Source organism: Somniosus microcephalus, chromosome 30 (genome assembly GCF_052327205.1).
Source record: "Somniosus microcephalus isolate GS21.2 chromosome 30, FLI_Smic_1.0, whole genome shotgun sequence".
Lineage (NCBI taxonomy): Eukaryota > Metazoa > Chordata > Chondrichthyes > Squaliformes > Somniosidae > Somniosus > Somniosus microcephalus.
Window position 1 is genome coordinate 27488393 of NC_141016.1, and position 21700 is coordinate 27510092.

The 21700-nt window shown below is 47.4% G+C and overlaps 1 protein-coding gene across 1 annotated transcript in view; it reads left to right on the forward strand.

Annotated features, from left to right (window-relative positions):
- LOC147098046 (STE20-like serine/threonine-protein kinase) overlaps nucleotides 1-21700 on the forward strand; it is an 80046-nt gene that overhangs the window by 55372 nt on the left and 2974 nt on the right. Inside the window, exons 14-19 of the mRNA XM_085971269.1 lie at nucleotides 2744-2920; nucleotides 5068-5197; nucleotides 7078-7202; nucleotides 8892-9077; nucleotides 18982-19107; nucleotides 20570-20683. Of these exons, the coding sequence (XP_085827395.1) occupies nucleotides 2744-2920; nucleotides 5068-5197; nucleotides 7078-7202; nucleotides 8892-9077; nucleotides 18982-19107; nucleotides 20570-20683 (858 nt within the window). The remainder of the gene's footprint in view (nucleotides 1-2743; nucleotides 2921-5067; nucleotides 5198-7077; nucleotides 7203-8891; nucleotides 9078-18981; nucleotides 19108-20569; nucleotides 20684-21700) is intronic.

Sequence of the window (21700 nt, forward strand, 5' to 3'; positions counted from 1 at the left end):
ACGCTGACTTAAGGTCGATGGTGGAGAATACTTTGTATTGCGCAATCTGATTGACCATATCAGATATGCGAGGGAGGGGGTACGCGTCCAGCTGGGTGTACCGGTTTATGGTTTGGCTGTAGTCGATTACCATGCGGCGTTTTGCAGTGGTTTTAACGACTACAACCTGGGCTCGCCAGGGGCTAGTGCTACCTTCGATAATGCCCTCCTTCAAGAGCCGCTCCACCTCAGAGCTGATAAAAGCTCTGTCCCCGGCAATGTACCGCCTGCTTTTGGTAGCGATGGGTTTACAGTCGCGGGTGAGGTTAGCGAACAGGGGAGGGGGGGGGACTTTTAATGTGGAAAGGCTGCAGGTGGTTTGCAGCGGGCGATTTAAAAGTTGTTGGTTGCAGACTGTGAGTGGGGGGAGGGGTCCACCGTATGCTAGTGTGACACTCTTAAGGTGGCACTGAAAATCCAACCCTAGCAGGACGGCAGCGCAAAGACGGGGCAGGACTAGCAGTTTAAATTTTTGATATTCAGTGCCCCCTACTGACAGGGTCACCACACAGTAGCCGCTGATGTCCATTGACTGGGACTTGGACGCCATAGAAATGCGATGGTGCGTTGGCAGAATCGTGAGGGAGTGGCTACGTACCGTGTCGGGGTGGACGAAACTCTCTGTGCTCCCGCTGTCGATCAGGCAACTGGTGGCGCGGCCGTTTACCGCGATATCCATCATGGAGCTGGATAGATGGTGAGGGAGGGCTTGATCCAGCGTCACGGAGGCCAGTATGTGGCTTAGTGAGTCACTATAGTCATCCGCCGAGACGGTGGTCGGTTCCGGTGACGAAATGGCGGTTGAGTGCGTTGGATACGATGGCGGCGGATGCCATGCGGCCGGGGGTACACAAAATGGCGGATAAGATGGCTGCTCCCACGGCCCGCACGCTGCGCTGCTGGCTGGCTTCCCCTTGCAGGCGTTAGCGTAATGGCCTTTCTTCCCGCAGCCCGAGCAGGTAGCTGTCTTAGCTGGGCAGTGCGCTCTGGGATGTTTTAACTGGCCACAGAAATAGCATTTTTGGGCCTGGTTACTGGGCATCGAAGCAGTTCTTACCGGAGGCTGCTGTCTCGGTTGGGTCGCTGCAGCGGTTGGTGCCGGGGGCGGCGGTCCCGTGTCCCACGGTTTCGATTGCCATGTCTCGGCGCCGTTACGGGGGTATGCCTCGAGGTTTCGGTGGGCCTCCTCTAACGAGAGCGCAAGGGCAATGGCCGTCTTCAGGTTGGGTTCCTTGCTTTCTAGCAGTCTCTGCCGGGTGTGGTCTGACTGGAGGCCCCTGACGAAGGCATCACAGGCGAGTCCCTGCGCGTGCTCCACAGCCGTTACCGCTTTACAATCGCAGTCTCTGCAGAGTGCCAGTAGCGCCCGTGCAAATGCCCCTACCGATTCTCCCGGTTGCTGCCTGCGGGATCCCAAGAGGTGTCGGGCGTAAATTGTGTTCACTGGGCGCGTATATTGCCCTTTTAGTAGCTCGAGGGCCGCCACGTACGTATTAGAGTCCCGGATTAGCATATATACTTGATGGCTCACCTGGGCGGTCAAAATTTTCAGTTTGTGATCCTCCTCTGTAACCTGTGAGATTGCGAGGAAGGATTCAAAGCAGCTCAGCCAGTGTTCAAACTTGGCTGATGCACCCACATCTTGAGGGTCGAGGTCCAGGCGTGGTGGTCTGAGGGCTCTCAGCAATGTCTGCTGTATCCGTTGCTGTTGTTGCTCCTCAGGTGTCGCCATTTAACTTTTAGCTAATAAAATTGATACGCTTATCAATTACTTCATAAAAGGTGATGAGTCGAAGAAGAGATGATGAGTCGAAAGAAGAGATGAATAAGGCTTTTATTAGCTAAGAAGAGACCATGCTTCTTCGTGAGTGACTGAACAAGTCTGAACGAAACCCACACAGTGGTGGGTGGAGTCAGCTGAGGCATGCCTCCATACACAGCGCCACCCAGAGGTGGCAATATACAATACAGTGGTTTACCACAACCTGCCCTGGGAGTGTTTGATGGGACAGTGTAGAGGGAGCTTTACTCTGTATCTAACCCGTGCTGTACCTGCCCTGGGAGTGTTTGATGGGATAGTGTAGAGGGAGCTTTACTCTGTATCTAACCCATGTTGTACCTGCCCTGCGAGTGTTTGATGGGACAGTGTAGAGGGAGCTTTACTCTGTATCTAACCCATGTTGTACCTGCCCTGGGACTGTTTGGGGCAGTGTAGAGGGAACTTTAGTAGAGGGGGTTGTAGAGATAGGGAGGGACGAGGCCATGAAGGGATTTGAAAACGAGGATAAGAATTTTGAAATCCCAGGTTCAGTGCCTGCTTAGCTGATCGCAACCATGCTACAATTGGGCCTCAATGACCTGGTCTTGGGAGGAGGGGGATCAGCAAGGGTAGACACTTTGATCATTATCCAGTCCCCTCAGCTAGAAAGTGTATGTGTGGTCGCCGGGGTTAAACAGGATGATGCTCAGCAACGATATCCCACCCAGCCTGTCAACGTTCACTGATTAGGCCCGTGTGTGAAAGTGGACACATGGATGAGCTACTCGAGGGCCGTTGGCATGTATGAGACCATCCCTCAGAATGACTCAAGACTTGCAGGAGAAAAGGGAGACATCAGAGGAATGATAGCACAGTAGGTACATTAGCACACGGACCTGTTCAAGTAACCTCCGTAAGTTACCTGTGTCATTAATACCCGAGCAGAACAAGAAACGTTACTATGACCAGGAGATTGAGAACCTGGAGCGAAACTGCAGACAGACTATTGATCGACTGGAGCAGGACTATGCAAACCGACTGCGCGATGAGGCAAAACGGCTGAAAGCACGACAAGAAAAAGATTTAGGAAAACAACGTCCGTCACTGAAGGACAAAAAGCAAGTAAGTTACTTTTCTTATTTGTGAATTTTAGCAGCCAGTGTCCGTATCAAACACTCCCAGGGCAGGTACAGCACGGGTTAGATACAAAGTAAAGCTCCCTCTACACTGTCCCATCAAACGCTCCCAGGGCAGGTACAGCACGGGTTAGATACAAAGTAAAGCTCCCTCTACACTGTCCCATCAAACGCTCCCAGGGCAGGTACAGCACGGGTTAGATACAGAGTAAAGCTCCCTCTACACTGTCCCATCAAACACTCCCAGGGCAGGTACAGCATGAGTTATATACAGAGTAAAGCTCCCTCTACACTGTCCCATCAAACACTCCCAGGGCAGGTACAGCATGGGTTATATACAGAGTAAAGCTCCCTCTACACTGTCCCATCAAACACTCCCAGGGCAGGTACAGCACGGGTTAGATACAGAGTAAAGCTCTCTCTACACTGTCCCATCAAACACTCCCAGGGCAGGTACAGCACGGGTTAGATACAGAGTAAAGCCCCCTCTACACTGTCCCATCAAACACTCCCAGGGCAGGTACAGCACGGGTTAGATACAGAGTAAAGCTCCCTCTACACTGTCCCATCAAACACTCCCAGGGCAGGTACAGCACAGGTTAGATACAGAGTAAAGCTCTCTCTATACTGTCCCATCAAACACTCCCAGGGCAGGTACAGCACGGGTTAGATACAGAGTAAAGCTCCCTCTACACTGTCCCATCAAACACTCCCAGGGCAGGTACAGCACGGGTTAGATACAGAGTAAAGCTCTCTCTACACTGTCCCATCAAACACTCCCAGGGCAGGTACAGCACGGGGTTAGATACAGAGTAAAACTCCCTCTACACTGTCCCATCAAACACTCCCAGGGCAGGTACTACACAGGTTAGATACAGAGTAAAGCTCCCTCTATACTGTCCCATCAAACACTCCCAGGGCAGGTACAGCACGGGTTAGATACAGAGTAAAGCTCCCTCTACACTGTCCAATCAAACACTCCCAGGGCAGGTACAGCACGGGTTAGATACAGAGTAAAGCTCCCTCTACACTGTCCCATCAGACACTCCCAGGGCAGGTACAGCACGGGTTAGATACAGAGTAAAGCTCCCTCTACACTGTCCCATCAAACATTCCCAGGTTAGCTGCAGCGCAGTGTTGCTATATAGCTTTCTACATTCTTGTTGTACAATTCGCTTACACTCTCTGGTCCAACCTCCCGAGATCTACCCAACTCATTCAAACACTACCGCCTGCATCATATCCTGCACTAAATCCCACTCGCCCATCACCATATTTCTCACCAAACTCCGCTGGCTCCCTGGAACCCAACACGTAAAATTCAAATTGCACACCCTTGTTTACAAATTCTTCCATATGGATTGTCTGGTAACTATCCCAGATGAATCACAGAATGATACAGCGCAGAAGGAGGCCGTTCTGCTAATCGTGCCTATGGCCGGCTCTCTGAAATAGCTACCCAATCAGTCCCACTCCTTGCACTTTCCCCACAGACCTGCACATTTTTCATCTTCAAGTATTTATCCAATTCCTTTTGGAAAGTTATTATTGGCTCTCCATCAGTAAACAGATTTTATTTGGCATTTTCACAGCTCCGTGTTCTTCCGTTGTCACCAGCAGGACATAAAGTGTGAACCTTCTAATGTCGAGTTCTGTGCACTTTTTGTCTTACTAATTTCTCTACATTACAACAGTGAGTACAGGAAACTCTTTATTATCCGGCACCAACGGGACCGGCGTGGTGCCGGTTTATCAAAAAGTCCGGATTACAGAGAGGTATAGTTAAAAGGTACGAGAGCTCCGTACACAGCAACAAATCCAGGCTTCCCTGTTGCTTAGCAACATGTGCAGGAACTCCGGCCGCAGACCAAGCGTCCCTGTTGCTTAGCAACAAGTGCACGAACCCCAGTTACACAGCCACAGACCCAGGAACTGCCACTAATATGAAGTAAAACTTACCTGAACCTACTCCTGAATTTTGCCGGTTAACAGAGATTTCCAGTTATTTAGGTGTCGGTTAAAAGAAAGTTTCCTGTACACCTCAAAAAGAGCTTAACTGGCTGTAAATCGCTTTGGGATATCCTGAGGTCGCGAAAGGCACTGTATAAATGCAAGTTCTTTCTTTCTTACCAGGAGCAAGAATTCATCCAGAAACAACAGCAAGAGCTGAATGAGGCACTGCAAAAGATTGTTCAGGAGCGGAAGACCAAAATATCTTCCACTGATTTCGAGCGGCTGATGAAAGGACAACAGCTCAAGAGAGGTGAGGACTCGCGCACAAGTATATTCAGGCCACACATAAATCCACATCACACGTTGAATGTCAGATGCTTTTGTATCATTACACGAACACAAATTAAGAACAGAACCGGCACTGACAACATTGCTGGATTCTGAGGGCAGTGTTTGAATGATGTCGGATGAGCGTTGCATGGTTGAGCTTCAGGACATGAGGCTAGCAGAGGTTTTAGTTTTGTTGTCCTTCCCATCTAAACCGGGGGGGGCAAATTGACACAGATTGGTCGTCATGTTTGGGATCATGGTATCCCAAGGATTGTCTCTATAGCATCAGCTGGACCTCATCATTCCAGTGATGGACCTCATCATTCCAGTGATGGACTCCATCATTCCAGTGATGGACCCCATCATTCCAGTGATGGACCCCATCATTCCAGTGATGGACCCCATCTGAACCTCATCATTCTTTGATTCCAGTGGGTTCTATGAGAAGAAAAGGGAATCTTCTATTGATAGATACACCATAAAGTCTGGGGTAGAAATCTTGTTGTCAAACAGTGTTTATAGTTTTCAAAACACTGATCAGCAGCTTATAAATTGGTGTGATCTTTAATTGCTCCCTCCCCCCACCTCATGAATTGGTATCAAATTTCCAGTCAGTCTCAACGACCCTCTGAGACGATCGATAAAACCTTGAAGAGTAAGCAACTGTTTTACTGTTTGAAAACCTTGTGGGCTAAAAATTGAGTCGCGCCCTCTTTGGGGCGCTAACTTTGCCAGGGCGCTACTTTTAGCACCCCAGACAAATTAGCGCCCTCGCGACGTAAGTTGAGTGGTAGCGCCCCAAGAGGGAAGCGGGGCACTACTGGAAGCGCGCCTGCCTCCCTCTTGGGGCCCTGCGAGGGAAAATCGCGGCGCAATGTGGTGCTGCGGCATGTCGCAGTATTGCAGGTCTTCCTCCCCTTCTTAAAGGGGAGGGGCCTTGTGCAGCGTCGACCCTGGGCCCAGCTGGGCCCCCGGGGATCAGGAGTGCCGGCAAGAGAGCCCGGCACTCAAGAGAAGTGTCGGGCTTATGGAACACAGCCAGCACTCTGCGGGGGGGGCGGGTAAGGACGCCGGGGACGGGAGCATAGGCAGGTGCTATCAGGCGGCCAGCAACAAAAATGGCCGCCCAGCACCTCGCCTTTAAATAGCGCCTCCCCGGCCGCAGGTAGGCCCCCTCTGACCCCGTCCGACATAGCGTCCGGCGGTAAGTCAGGGGGCGCTACCAAAGATCGCGGCCGGGGTGCAAGCGGGGTGCTGCGCACGGCGATGACATCATCGCCGGCGGCACAGCGCCGCAGGGCGCTACCAGTTACCACCACCGCTAACCTCCCGCTGAATTTCGCAGGAGGCGTTGGCGGCACCGCGCCCGGGCGCTAGTTGCTTTGCGCCCCGTTAGCGCCTCCTTAGGGCACTAACGGGAGGCACGAAGCAATCGAATTTTCCCCCTACATCTTCTAAGCTATGATGACTCGCTTGCCCCTAGCTTTTCCCTGTCCACTCCTGGATGATCTCACAGGTCGCAGCAGCTCTTAAGTAGATCGCGCAAGTGGCCATTCATCATGTGTAGGGCTGGACAGTGAAGCTCAACCAGGGGAGGCATCGCAGCTGAACCCGATCCCATCCGCACCCAATACCTGCACACACACACTTGGTCATTGGATAACCATTGTAAGTGGAAACCCTGGCACATTTCCCCACCCCCTCCCTAGCCCAGAGACGCTGAGGCAAATGAGCACATCCTCACTCTTGGTTGTATGAGTTTTTTCAACACCAGCGCTAAATATTCCACATCTGGCAAAGGCACTGTTTAACTGTCTGGTTATCTTGCATTATGCCTCCTGTCCTGTGTCTCTGCATTAGACCGTGAGTCAGTGGTCTGGGACGTTGAACAACGGCATCTGCAAGAGAAGTACCATCTGTTCAAGCAGCAGGTGAAGGAACAGTTCTCGCTACAGAGGCAACTGCTGATGAAGCGGCACGAGAAGGTGAGTGAGCGTCACATGTAAACTTTACATGGTACTGCGTGCACACGTGTGTGTCTGAGCCTGTGTGTCCAGCTGTGTGTATGTGTGTGTGTGTGTGTGTGTGTGTGTGTGTCTGAGCCGGTGTGTGTGCGTGTGATAAAAACAGAAAATGCTGGACATTCTCAGCATCATCTATGGAGAGAGAAACAGAGTTAACGTTTCAGGTCGATGACCTTTCATCAGAACTGGAAGAAGTTAGAAATTCAGTTTTTAAGCAAGTACAGGGGCAGGGAAAGGGGGAGAGGAGGAAAGAACAAAAGGGAAGGTCTGCGATAGGGTGGAAGGCAGGCGAGATTAAAAGACAAAAAGGATTTCCAGCATTTTCTTTTTTTATTTCACATTTTCAGCATCCGCAGTATTTTGCTTTTGTTTTGTGGGTGTCTGTCTGTCTTTGTGTGAAGTTTTGATTAGCCCTCTCAGCCACAGAGGGAAGATTGTCTTATTAAGGAGTAAATTGTATTAATTGAAGAAAATTAAAAATTTGTAAAAGTCAGTCTGTAGGAATGGCTAGATTCCTAACTAAAGGACTGAGGTCGAGTCAGTCTATCAAACAAACGATGTTTAATACTATTCAACAGAGTTTAACGGGAAAACATAGGAGAACTAAATTACAGGTCTGTACTCTTTGCTGGCTCCACGAGGACTGGCTAGGGCGGCTCCCCAGCCTGACGTCATGACGTTTTCCTGCCGCTGGAGGATCACGTGATCAACGTGATGACGTCATCGCGTTTGGTCTCATTCTTAAAGGGACCGCGCTATGTACATGCAATAATATGAACAAAGATACAGATTCATTCTGTACCTAATAATTTGTTAAAGATAATTATGTACATTAGATCAGAGTCCCCTGGTGGCTCTGCCACAAGTCCATGATTAAGCTGTCGGGGTTTGATAGACGCACCTATTGGTTTACCTAAATCTGAATGGCTGTCTACGTAGCTGCCTGCCTGTCAAGCTCCCCATAACCACCAGGTACACAGAAGCGTTCCAACCATCTGTTTTGCGAAGGTGCGAGATGCCCCATCCCCTGGGCTATGAAGCTGTCACAGTCGATGAGCTTCTGGTGTCTCGGTTTCCAGCTGCTGTGAGTTGCACCAGAAAGGCTCTTGGGCATTTCATCCAGTTGCTCCTGTGGGGCAGTGCCCAGTGTCCCAGGACCTCATGGTGCCGTGCATCAATGCTGTGCCACCCTGGGTTACTGCGCTTGATACAAATTTGGTGCACTCTAGAAGCTCACACTTCATTCTCCTGGGACTGTGCATTGAATGTTAGGCATTGCAGAGTGACTACACGATGGATGGATTCACCTCTGTACACTGATCCAGTCACCACAATCTGATAGGGCACCACTCATCCCTCCTCCTCCAATACCCTGCCTAGTGACCTTACTGAATCGATAATCCTGCAGGAAAGGCAGAGAGCAAGTCAATCAATGATCTCACAGCCAGATTAAAAGCAGTATTGGGAGGAGGGCTATGTTGCTTTCCTATTTGGATGGGAAATATTATGGCGCCCCTGCACAGAACCAAACGAGTTGAAGAAATCAACTTGCAAACTGGAGAGAGTTTTTTTTTAAATCAAACTGCTGTTAATTGCCGTCATGTTAGATTCCTTCTGTATAAAGAGCTGTCTTCCACATCGCTCTTGCAGGAGAAGGACCGAATGGCCTATGATCACAACTGCCTTATTGAGGATTTGAAGAGCCAGCAAGCACAGGAGAGGACTCGACTGCCAAAAACACAACGCAACGACAGCAAGACCAGACTGAACATCTTCAAACAAAGCCTGAAGATCAAGGCAGTCGGGGCAGTGGAACAAAGGGAGCTCATCAAACAGGTTAGTCATTCCATTCCGCACTCTATGTACCATTAGTACAGAATCACAGGTGGTGCCCACCGTGAGATATATCGTAAGTGCCGAACCCTTGCTTCCAACGGGAAGCTGCGCTCAGAGGAAACTCATTGCGGGAAATCATTGGCGGAAGCCTATGGTTATTGTCCATTTAATATAATGGGTGGGAAATCACAGACTGCGTGACTGGAATTCTCCGTGATTAACTCCCTGTGAGCACAGGATCGTGGAACTGGCCTCTCAGAATCATAGAGATTACAGCACAGGTCCCAGACACATCAACACACCTTGTATAGGGACTCACTGGATGGGGGAATGGTAGCCAGGCTGATTTTATTTTTACCTCCCCAAAAAGCAGAAACAGCAATTCTAGTGTTGCTGCTGAAACGGTCAAACTCTTAACCCTGAGTGCAATCATCTGACGCGGGCAAGGCAACACAGGTCTCGCTATTCCAACCTGCCATGGTTTGTTGGGCTGCAGGTTCTTAACTGGCAATTTCTGGCATTCTCGTCTGCTGCTGATCAGCATAAGATCTGTATTAGAAACGTAACCTGAGTGACTGTTTCAGCATCGTTCCTGGAAGGAACAGGGAATGGATGGAAACCAGGTAGGGGAGTGTTCGGAATTTTAAGAGGGTGACACACAACATTTTTGCAGACAGGGTTATTGAAGGGTATCACAAAGGGTTAGGATTGGGGCTAGCTTTAGGGGTTAGGGTTAGAGGTTAGGCTTAGGGGGTTAGGGATAGTGTAAGAGTCTGGGATATCGCGTGGTAATGCATGTAGTGGGCCTATGGATTGAGATGGAGTTGGTTCCATGTATCTGCTTTAAGATTTGGGTCGGTGTTATGGTTAGGATTAGAAGGTAGGGTTGGGGTTAGGGTTAGGCATTAGAGTTAAGGTTAGTGTTAGGGTCTGATGCACTGAATGGTAATTCCTGCAGTGGGCCTGTGTTAAGGTCAGTGTTGGTTGTTTAGGGTTGGGGGTTAGGATTCAGGTTAGAGGGTGGGGTTAGGATTAGTGTTAGTGTCTGCAACATAACATTGAAATGCATGCAGAGAACCTGGGAATTGAAACTGAGCTGATTCCCTGCACCTGCACACTCGAGCCTTGAGTGGGTAATCTCACGGAAGATCGCACAAGCCACAAAATATAGACCCAGCGGCACTGCCCATCCTGTGGTGTTTGGACTCTTTGGGCTGGATTTTGTCAATGGGCGCGCGTTGGGGGCGGGACTGCTGGTTGTCAGGTTTCAGTCCCGCCCCCAACGACGTCCGGCCAAGCCACGCTATTTTCCCTTGATTGACCTTGTTAATCCCGCCCTGCGGGCTTAGCAGGCCAATTAAGGGAAAGCTGGTGACAGAGGACATCAGCATATGATGTTTCATCTGTCAAAATTTTTGACAGATGAATTGTCACCGTTTGACAGCTTTGAGAAGCTGTCAAACACTGACAATCTCTGTTCTTTGGTGAGGCCTTGTATTCAAGATTCACCAAACCTCTTTCCTGAGCAGAAATCAGATGGCTGCTGCATCTGAGAATGCAGCAGCCATCTGTCATCTCTGCCGTTGAGATGAGGAGCCTCCGGATCCCCAACGATTGAAGCCTGCAGGAAGAAACAAAGGTAAGGAAACTTTTTCTAACACTTTTCACTCACCTCCCATACTTACCTCTCCACACTTGCACCCATCACTCACCTCCACAGCGCACTTTTCGACCCGTCTGACCCCCGCAGACCCACTGCTCGCCTCGCTGACCCTGGCGGGGTTCGCAGCTGTCGGGAAACCCGCACTTGTGTGGGTAAAATGGGGATAAGCCGCTTAACTGCCTGTTAACTACATGTTAACAGGCAGTTAATTGGCACTAATCCCCTTCCCGCCTCGAGGAGACGGGTCCCTGCGCAAGTCGGGGTCCCGCCTCCCGGGAAGATGGCACAGAGGTGGGTTGGGGGCGGGTTCGGTACCCGCTCCCAGTTTCTGCCATTTTCCCGGCAGTCCCACCTCCAAACCCGCCTCCCCAGGGCTGGGAAAACTCCCCCCTTTATTTCTGCCGATGGAGAGAGAGCAGTCAAATCAAATCAAATCAACTTTTATTGTCATTGTTAGTGCACAAGTGCAGTACAATGAAATGTAGGCTTGCGGCTCCCGAGAGTGTACATTTAGATTAAGACATTTAAACATTCAACATCCATTTGGCTTGTAATACATTAACATAAATATAACCATAATAAAGTGCATTGGCAGATGTGCAGGCTTTAGAGTTTATTTGTGGAGTTCAGTAGGATGACAGCCCTGGGAAAGAAGCTGTTCCTAAATCTGGTCGTACGGGTGCGAATGCATCTGTAGCGTCTCCCAGATGGCAGGAGGGCGAACAGACTGTGGCTGGGGTGGGTAGGGTCTTTGATGATGGACCGTGACCTCCGTAGACAGCGTTTCTGGTATATGTGCTCTATGGTTGGTAGCCGGGTGCCGGTAATGTGTTGGGCAGTTTTGACTACCCGCTGCAGGGCTTTCCGGTCATAGGAGCTACAGCTGCCGTACCATACTGTGATACAGTTTGTCAGGATGCTCTCTATTGTGCAGCGGTAAAAGTTAGAGAGGATCAGGGGTGACAGGTTACATCCCTTCAGCCTCCTTAGGAAATATAGGCGCTGCTGGGCCTTCTTCACCAGAGAGGAGGTATTGAGGGACAAGGAGAGGTCTTCCGTGATGTGGACTCCGAGGAACTTAAAGCTGTCCACCCTTTCCACCACAGCCCCATTGATGTGGATGGGGGTGTGACTTCCGCCTTTAGACTTCCTGAAGTCCACAATGATTTCTTTGGTTTTCTTGATGTTAAGGGCCAGGTTGTTATCGGCGCACCACTTCACGAGATGCTGGACCTGCATAAAGTCTATCTGCAGGTGACGTTTGTAGAAGTGCCTTACTTCTTAGCTCTGGGTAATGACTCAATACACACTTGGATTCGTCAGACGGACAGGCCTTTTATTTAACTTGCAAGGGGAATCAGTACCTCCACTCAAGGGGTGAGGCTACTATTCCAATGATACAGCGTAAGCGTTCCATATTTATACAGTGTAACAAACAAGTTTGATTGACATTCCTTTGTTCCTCTATCAGGATACATTTTAGATTAATCATCAGGTAGAAATAACATATTGACAGAAGGATCCTGGACACATAAGTCAACCGTTAATCTATAACCGGGCATGAATCGTGTAACCGGAGGTCCTCTTTAATCATATATAGGGAGGCTAGCTTTGCTTTCGGTCACAAGTTATCAGGTCATTGGTACATCAAAGAAACTCATTATTTCACTTCTACATTCTCATTAGGTGGGTAGACATCTGTTCCTGGCTGCAGTCCGAGTACTTACAATAGCTCTAGTTACACATCGACACTTGCCCAGTGTCAAGTCTGAAAACTTTTACCCAGCAAGCACTTGAAATTAACCCCTTATATCATGTAGATTTCCTCATTCCCCCCTTTTGTCCTTTCTAAGGACAATCTATTTCGCTAAGTTTAAGAAACTCTACATCAAAGGTCTCACCCTTAATATCCTCATATTCAGACATCATTGGTACTGGAGGAGTTGACGTTAATAAGGAAAGGACTTTTGTACACAATAATTTTAAACAACCAATCAATAAACTAATTAAAATTATTATCATCACAATTGCGATTAAGGTTTCCAAAATTTGCTTTCCTAGTGCTCCTCCCCATCCTGAAATCCAATCCCACATGGACCATGGTTCAGGTTGACGTAGTTTCTCTACAGCCTCCTTTATGTGGTTTACCAGGTTGGTGATATTTTCTGAGCTATCTGGGATATAGGTGCAACATTCGGTTTTTATGATTGCACATGTGCCCCCTTTTGCCAACAATTAGTCCAGAGCCATGCGGCTTTGTAAAGCAACAGTGCGCATAGCCACCATTTCTGCGTTTATCATTGGCTATTTGTTCCAGCACTGCTGCCATGTTTATAGATTCTCTTACCAGCTTCCCTGTTCCATACCAGGGAAATGCTATAGCAAAGAAACTTTCACTTTCTGTAATGGCTCGTTTTACTCGTGTCCCAGGGTGGCTATCCAAAGATGAAATATGATGTATATAGGGCACTACATATCCCAAGTAACATGACCCAGTCCAATTTTGTGGTAACCAAGGGTATGCTCTATGCCCACAGATGAAATAGGTGTTATTATAGGCTTCAAATTTGTTCCATATCTGGTGCATCATTCCTATTCCGTGTTCTCCTTTCCAGATTTTTTTACTAGTCAAATTTTGTACTGTGGACAGATTCCACCGTCCCCAATAGGGCCATTCGACTGCACCCGGTGGTTTAGTAGTAGTTTTAGTTAAAGTGTAGTTACATTTGCACTCACTCCATCCAACCATCAATCCTTCTCCATTGTCGTTTACCAGACAGACTTCTCCTTTTGTTTTATTTATGGTTCCCATTGACGTCACTAATAGACTCTCTGGATTCCTTCGACTATCATATTGGGGATGAAACCACCCTTCAAGTTTTATAAGGTTGTATCCTGCATCTTTCCATTCATTTTCCAACTGATCTGGGTTTAAACTATTTTGGGTCTGAAATGTCCTGGCTGCCTCCTTATTCCAGGTGGTATTAGACTGTAATAACCACCCTACCATCTCTTCTATTTCGAAGGGAATGGGCCTTAGAGGTATTCCACCCTCTGCATGCACAGGGATGTGGCTGCATATCCAGCATTTGGCAAGGTTCTGTCTTTTAGCGTACAGATAGCTCATGTATACAAAGGTATTAACTTGATGATAGTTATGCTTATTTAACAGTCTTCTACTTCTCCCTCCTTGTTTCTTAGCGGTCCTACTAACTTTTCTTTTCTGAGTAATTGATGTTGAAACGAGGGGTTGTGTAAAAGGATTATCACAAAACATTGACTTAGCTGTCAGGGCCAGTCCTCCTCTTGAATTACCACTGCAGATAACCCCTCCGTTCGCAGTTTTGTCACTTGGTAATACAGTATCAGGGCATGTGACCCATAGCTTATCAAGCCTTTGTCCACTATCTTCTTCTACTATCTTACCCTAAGATTTAGGGGTTGATACGGGGGTACCTGCATAGTATGGTCCTGGAGCTGGACTTTCATGGTCTCATTATAACATATAACATAAAAGAGATTTTTGGTTAAAAGTACACATTCTTTTATACATGGTTTGCCTTTCAGAGGATCTGGGTAAATCCATATGGCAGTTTCAATTATCGTTAACAAAGGGAACAGTCTTATTAGAGTCCAAATCCAGTTCATCTTGGCAGTGTATTGTCTTCAACTGATGCCTTCTTACAATGGGACGCGTGTATCCATGTTGGTCGCTCCTTTACTTTTACAGCGGTGTTTGTGGTCAGGAGTACTTGGAAGGGTCCCTCAAATCTGGGTTGAAGGCCATTCTTTAGACGTTATCTCCTGGCTCGAAAGTATGGCACTTTCCTTCAGCGGGATCGACCTGGGCTTCCTTCACCTGTTGATGGAAACTAGAAATGCATTTGGTTAGTGCAATGCAATAACTCAACATATCTTCCTCCATTTTATGGATGTCCATTTGTTTAGCTGTTAAAGGTGCCGAAAAAGGCAATCTTTGTGGTCTTCCCATGACGATCTCGTGAGCCGACAATCCTGTAGTTCTGTTGGTAGCAGACCGCATTGTCATTAAAGCTATGGGTAACAAATCAACCCATTTAAGTCCAGTTTCTTTACATAGTTTTGCAAGCTTGTTTTTCAGCATCCCGTTATATCTTTCCACTAGTCCAGCCGACTGTGGATGATAACTGCAATGAAGGTGCTGGTTAATCTGTAAAGCTTTGCATAGTTCCTTAATCACTGTTCCCGTAAAATGGGACCCATTGTCACTTGACAGTTTTGCTGGTATCCCAAAGCGAGGTACAATGTCCTTCAATAAACATTTAGCAACAGTAGTGGCGTCACTCTTTCTACAAGGAAACGCTTCAATCCATCTTGAAAACATATCAACAATAACTAATACATATTTAAAGCTCATACACACAGGTAGTTCAATAAAATCCATTTGCAAGTGTACAAAAGGACCCATGGGGTTTGGATGGGATGCGGGCTGTACCTTCTTTATTTTTTTTCCTGCATTCATGGTCTGGCAGATAATACAATTTTCACAAATTTGTTTTGCCAATTTTGAGATTCCTGGTGCATACCAGGTCTTGAGGATACAGTCCGCCATCCCCTCTTTGCCCGCATGGGTGAATTTATGAACACATCGGGCAATTGGTGATAGTAATGATTTGGGTGCCACCATGCGGCCGTCATGATGAACCCATAAGCCGTCAGTGTTTTTAAAACAATGATTAACAACCCATTCCTTTACTTCATCAGAACTGGCCCTATTTTGATGGGTCAGCACATCATCTAAGGACGGGGGCTGCGGTATCTCTGGCTTTTCCCTAACAGGGAAGGCTGAAACTTGTCGTTCAGTACTTGATATAGCTACTGACTTAGCAGCGCTATCTGCAGCAGCGTTTCCAAGCGCAACCTTGTCCAAATGCCCCGTGTGCGCTTGGCACTTAATAATTGCAATCTGTTTACGTCTCTGAATAGCTAGTAAAAGATTTTTCACTTCTTGTGCATTTTTAATCTGGGTTCCCGAGGAAGTCAGGTAACCATGAATTTTCCAAATTTGTCATGCTCATGTATTCATTGTCTACAATAGCCAGTCATTCCTAGAAAATGCTTCATTTCTCCTTTAGTTTTTGGCAACGATGTGTTGCAAACAACCTTTATTCTATCCGGCGTTAACTCCCTGTTTTAACAATGATTCCATCACTGGCTCAACTCCTTTTTCTGCTTTCTCTGACAATGGATACTGTGACCTTTTGGGTAATGGTGCAGCTGGATTAATTGTAACTTTATAGGGCTGTGCAGTCTAATAGTTAGGAGGTATTTTAAATTAAAAAACGGCTGATAATCTTGTCCTGTTTTGTCATAGCAGGCCGTGCAGTGCAATTTTGGATGCCATTTCCCTAGTTTCAGGGATTCCTGGTATTGTTTTATGGAGCTTGTAATGAATCCCCACGCTCCTAACAGACTGACAAGTTTGGGACTCAAACTTGGGTCGGCAATTTCCCATGCATAAAGAACAGGGTGTTTTATTTCTGTTACTGGGTACGCATATGCCTTATCTACTTGGATTTCTACCGTTACTCCTGATGGGGAGCAAATAATTGTAGCATTAATTTTGCACAGCAAGTCTCTTCCACATAAATTCATAGAGACATCTCCTGATAACAGAAAGGAGTGTTCTTCCTCAAATTCTTCTACTTTTACTGTGAGGGGAGTCGATTGATTCAAGCGTTGTAGTATTCCAGCCAATCCAGCTATCGGGGTCTTTTTCCCATTAATAGGCATTCCTTCAGAATATCCTTTCCCTAACACTGAAAAGGTTGCTCCTGTATCTACTAAAATGACATAGGTCTCCCAGCTATTTGCATTTTAATTTCAGGTTCGCTGCGTGAATTTAAAGAAACAACGGGCATTTGGTGGTCTGTGGCGCCTGGGGCTGCTGGTGTCAGTCAGTAATTCTGATCTCTATTTCTCCTAAATCCCTGTCCGTTTGTAGGGTAACCTCCTGACTGGTCCGAAAAAGGGTTATGGACAGTGAAATTAGGACCTTTATTCTCTAACGGAGGTCCATTATTGGAGGTTTTATTCTGACGATTTTTCGCAGGGCATTGGTTTGCCCAATGTCCGGGTTGTCCGCAATTGTAACAATTACCAGATCGTCCATACCCTCTTACTCTACCACGTCTTCCTCTATATTCCCCTCTATTCATCCTTCTATAGTTACCTTGTTATCCTACCATAATAGAGGAGAAAGGTGTTTCTTCGGGGTAATTTTTTTTTCTGACTCAACAAACATAGAGGCAGTCTTTTTATCTGGCTGTTCTCTATTTCTCTCTCGTCCGTTAAACATTTCTCGAGGCAAGTAATTCTTTCTATGTTAAATGACTATCTGAGGGAAAGGGTCTAGTCTTATTTACAGTCCATTTGGACCAATTTGGTAGGTGATCAATGGATGATTGACCAGTTCTTTAACATAAAGGCTGCTGGCGTGCCTTTCTCGGGTGGCTTACTGGCGCTAGCACTCATTTTAGCAGCTTAAATGGTTCACTTAAAACAATCTAAACTCCCGTGACAATCCATGATCTGCGTTGTACGCCCCTACAGATCAGATTAATAAACTATACATACGTATAAAACTCGAGGGTTCTCAACCCTCGTGGAAGGTATTTCTAACTGGGGAAAATACTGAATCCACAATAGCTTAGTGGATCATGTAAAAGACATCACTATTTTCTCAACCATACATTCCGCCGCGGGACTCACTTCCCCGGCTTGGGTCTTTTCCAACCCCTTCTGCAGTTTTTTTTCAGCTTAAATATTTTAGTTAAAACATACAACAATTCCGTAACACTCTATGATCTGCGTGGGACGCCTCTACAGATCAGACATGACTAAACATTAATACATATAACAATAAACAATAAACAATACACTTGTGTTACTAAATCCCCAACCTATGCAGCCTTACTGGACAAAGCTGCAAAGTTGATTGATAATAACAAGTAGTTAAATACTCACTCTCATAAACATTAAACATTGACACTGTGTTTCAGACAACCGCCCACTCTTCTCTCTTTTTTTACCCTATTCCCTTTAGCCAAATCTTTAGCAAAAAGGGCCTTCAATTTGTCCCAGCTAACTTCAAGCTGCAACCTTGCTAGTTCAATTTCCAGTAAATCGCTAGCTCCTTAGTTAATCAAATTCCTGACTTAACCTTCTCTCTCAGCAAGCTGGAACCTTGCTAGTTCAATTTCCAATAAATCGCTAGCTCCTTAGTTAATCAAATTCCTGACTTAACCTTCTCTCTCTGGTACCTTTATACAGTCCTTTTCTGCACGATCCTGTTCGCGGGGCGTCAGCGCCTCATGGCTGGTCCTCTGTTCCGTTTCTGAAAGGGAAGCAGTCACAACGGCAGTTTAACCTCCGAACCTTGTGAGTCAATTACCCGATGGCAGTACTGTCCAATGGAATAAACAGACTGTGCGCAGCTATGCTTCTGGCAGGGAAAGTCCCAAAAATGTGGCAAAACACCACCTTCGGCCGATGGGATTTTCCCAACCGAGCAACGTACTCGGCGTCTGTTAACTCACCAATTGGTACAGCAAGCCATCTCGGTGGAACCTCCAAATTGTAGAAGTGCCTTACTTCTTAGCTCTGGGTAATGACTCAATACACACTTGGATTCGTCAGACGGACAGGCCTTTTATTTAACTTGCAAGGGGAATCAGTACCTCCACTCAAGGGGTGAGGCTACTATTCCAATGATACAGCGTAAGCGTTCCATATTTATACAGTGTAACAAACAAGTTTGATTGACATTCCTTTGTTCCTCTATCAGGATACATTTTAGATTAATCATCAGGTAGAAATAACATATTGACAGAAGGATCCTGGACACATAAGTCAACCGTTAATCTATAACCGGGCATGAATCGTGTAACCGGAGGTCCTCTTTAATCATATATAGGGAGGCTAGCTTTGCTTTCGGTCACAAGTTATCAGGTCATTGGTACATCAAAGAAACTCATTATTTCACTTCTACATTCTCATTAGGTGGGTAGACATCTGTTCCTGGCTGCAGTCCGAGTACTTACAATAGCTCTAGTTACACATCGACACTTGCCCAGTGTCAAGTCTGAAAACTTTTACCCAGCAAGCACTTGAAATTAACCCCTTATATCATGTAGATTTCCTCACGTTACGCCGTTGAGGTAAATGTGCTGTTAATTAATGTCGGTGTTTTTTTTCCCCCAGTTCATAGTCCAGGAAGAAGCTCGACAGAAAGCGGAGAGGCGACACCAGCAGCAGAAACACGAAGCTCATCTCAAGGACCTGCAGAAGCAATGCGATAACAACACCGCGGAATTACAGCAGCTCCAGGTACCTTGCCACCTCGCTGAAGCATTTGCACCCCCAGTGTAGGTCCATCAGGAAGTTACAGAGCTTCTACATCTACTTCTCTTCCAGTTTCTCACCTTCAGACAGGTAGAGAGACTGAGACAGAGGCGGGGTGAGAGAGACAGGGTGGGGGAGAAAGAGACGGCAGAGAGAGGCAAGTGGATAAAGAGAGTGTCACACTAGGAGCACTCTCCTGCACACCCTAGTTTCCTAGCTAGTTCTTTGTCGTTCCTACATCATCGCTGGGTCCAAATCCTAGAACTCACTGCCAATGTTCCCCCTGAGGTGCGCGGGCGCGAGGCCGTGCATCGATCGGCAGGTCCCGCGCAGGCCGCTCACCAGCTGCTGCCACCGGAAAAGATATCGCGCAGCAAATTTAAAGGGACCGTGCACGAAAGAAAAAAAAATTAGAGGGAACATTGCTCACTACATACAGGAAACTCTTTTTTATCCGGGACCGGCGTGGTGCCGGTTGATCAAAAAGTCCAGATTACAGAGAGGTATACTTACCAAGGTACAAGAGCCCCGTACACGGCCACAGGTGCAGGAGTCCCGGTTACACGGCACTTGTGCAGGAGCCCCGTACATGGCCACAGGTGCAGGCGTCCCTGTTACACGGCCACAGATCCAGGCGTCTCTGTTACACGGCCACAGGTGCAGGCGTCCCTGTTACACGGCCACAGATCCAGGAGTCCCTGTTACACGGCCACAGCTGCAGCAGTCCCGGTTACACGGCCACAGATCCAGGAGTCCCTGTTACACGGCCACAGATCCAGGTGTCCCTGTTACACGGCCACAGATCCAGCTGTCCCTGTTACACGGCCACAGCTGCGGGAACCCCGGTTACACGGCACTTGTGCAGGAGTCACGGTTACACGGCCACAGATCCAGGAACCCCGGTTACACGGCCACTAATATGAAGTAAAACTTACCTGAACCTACTCCTGAATTTTGCCGGTTAACAGAGGTTTCTGGTTATTGAGGTGCCGGTTAAAAGAGAGTTTCCTCTGTGGCAGTACCTTCCCCACACGTACTGTAGGTTCAAGAAGGCAGCTCACCACCACCTTCTCGAGGAAAATTAGGGATGGGCAATAAATGCCAGCCTTGCCAGCGATGCCCACATCCCAAGAAAAGTATTGGCTGCGCGTCCCTCAGAGAGATTTTGTGTTTCAATATTTGAAATGTAAGTTGGAAGTTACTGAATCCCACCACAGTTTACAGTTCCCACATTGTTAATATTTGGGTGTCTGCAGGCTTTGGGAGCTCATAAGAATTCTGGAATCTCGAGTGGGATCCAACCCAACAGGTAAACAGGGGAGAGAAGAGCAAATCAAAGATTCTACCTCATCCCTAACTTCTCAGAAAAGTGAAGCGCGTGTTAAAATTCAAGTTCAAACCGAACCAGATTGACACCGAGGCGACGCAATTCTTTGTCTCTTACCAGAACGAGAAGTTCCATCTCCTGGTGGATCGTGAGAAAAAGAAACTGAAGACACTCGATGAGGAGCACACGATGGAGCTGAAGGAATGGAAGGACCGTCTTGTGTCACGCAAAGAGGTGAATGTTCAACGGAGCGACGTAGACTCTAAGTTCTGGGGGGGTCCCCACCTTCCGCCCTCCATAAACTTCAGTTCATCCAAATCCCTGCTGCCCGTGTCCTACCTCACACCAAGTCCCGTTCACCCATCACCACCCGCCCGTGCTCGCTGACCTACGTTGGCTCCCGGTCCAGCAACGCCTCGATTCTAAAATTCTCATCCTCGTATTCAAATTCCTCCATGGCCTCGCCCCTCCCTATCTCTGTAACCTCCTCCCTCCCTACAACCCTCCGAGAAGTCTGCATTCCTCCAATTCTGGTCTCTTGCGCATCCCTGATTTCCTTCGCTCCACTATTGGTGGCCGTGCCTTCAGCTGCCTGGGTCCTAAGCTCTGGAATTCCCTCCCTAAACCTTTGCCTCGCTCTCCTCCTTTAAGATGCTCCTTAAAACCTACCTCTTTGACCAAGCCTGTCCTAATATCTTCTATGTGGTTCAGAGTTAATTTTTATCTGGTAACACTCCTGTGAAGCACCTTGGGATGTTTTACTATGTTAAAGGCGCTATATAAATGCAAGTTGTCGTTATTATTGCGTAGGATTGACGTGGTAGCCCATTCCGAGAGAAGTCACTCTCTGTCGACTGACGGCAGAGCAGTGTTGGTGCAGGCCCCAGAAAGAGACTGAAAGCCAGACCACACGCCCTCTCTCTCTGCTAAAGGGCAGGTTCCACATGGAGACTCCCTGCTTTTCAACTTTTGGGACGTCCTGAGGTCGTGAAAGGTGCTATATAAATGCAAAGTTCTTTCTTTTTCTGAAAGTGATCCCAATGGTACGAGAGATCGCTCTTCAAAAGGGATCCCAAAAGTCTGAGATTCCCTCTTTAGATAGATTGACTTCCTCTTTAAAAGGGATCCCAACAATACAACATCTTTAAAAAAGAGTTCCATATGTATAAGACTGGCTCTTTACATCACGTCCCATCCAGAGTTCAGATACAGATCAACCATGATCTCATTGAATACTGGAACAGGCTTGAG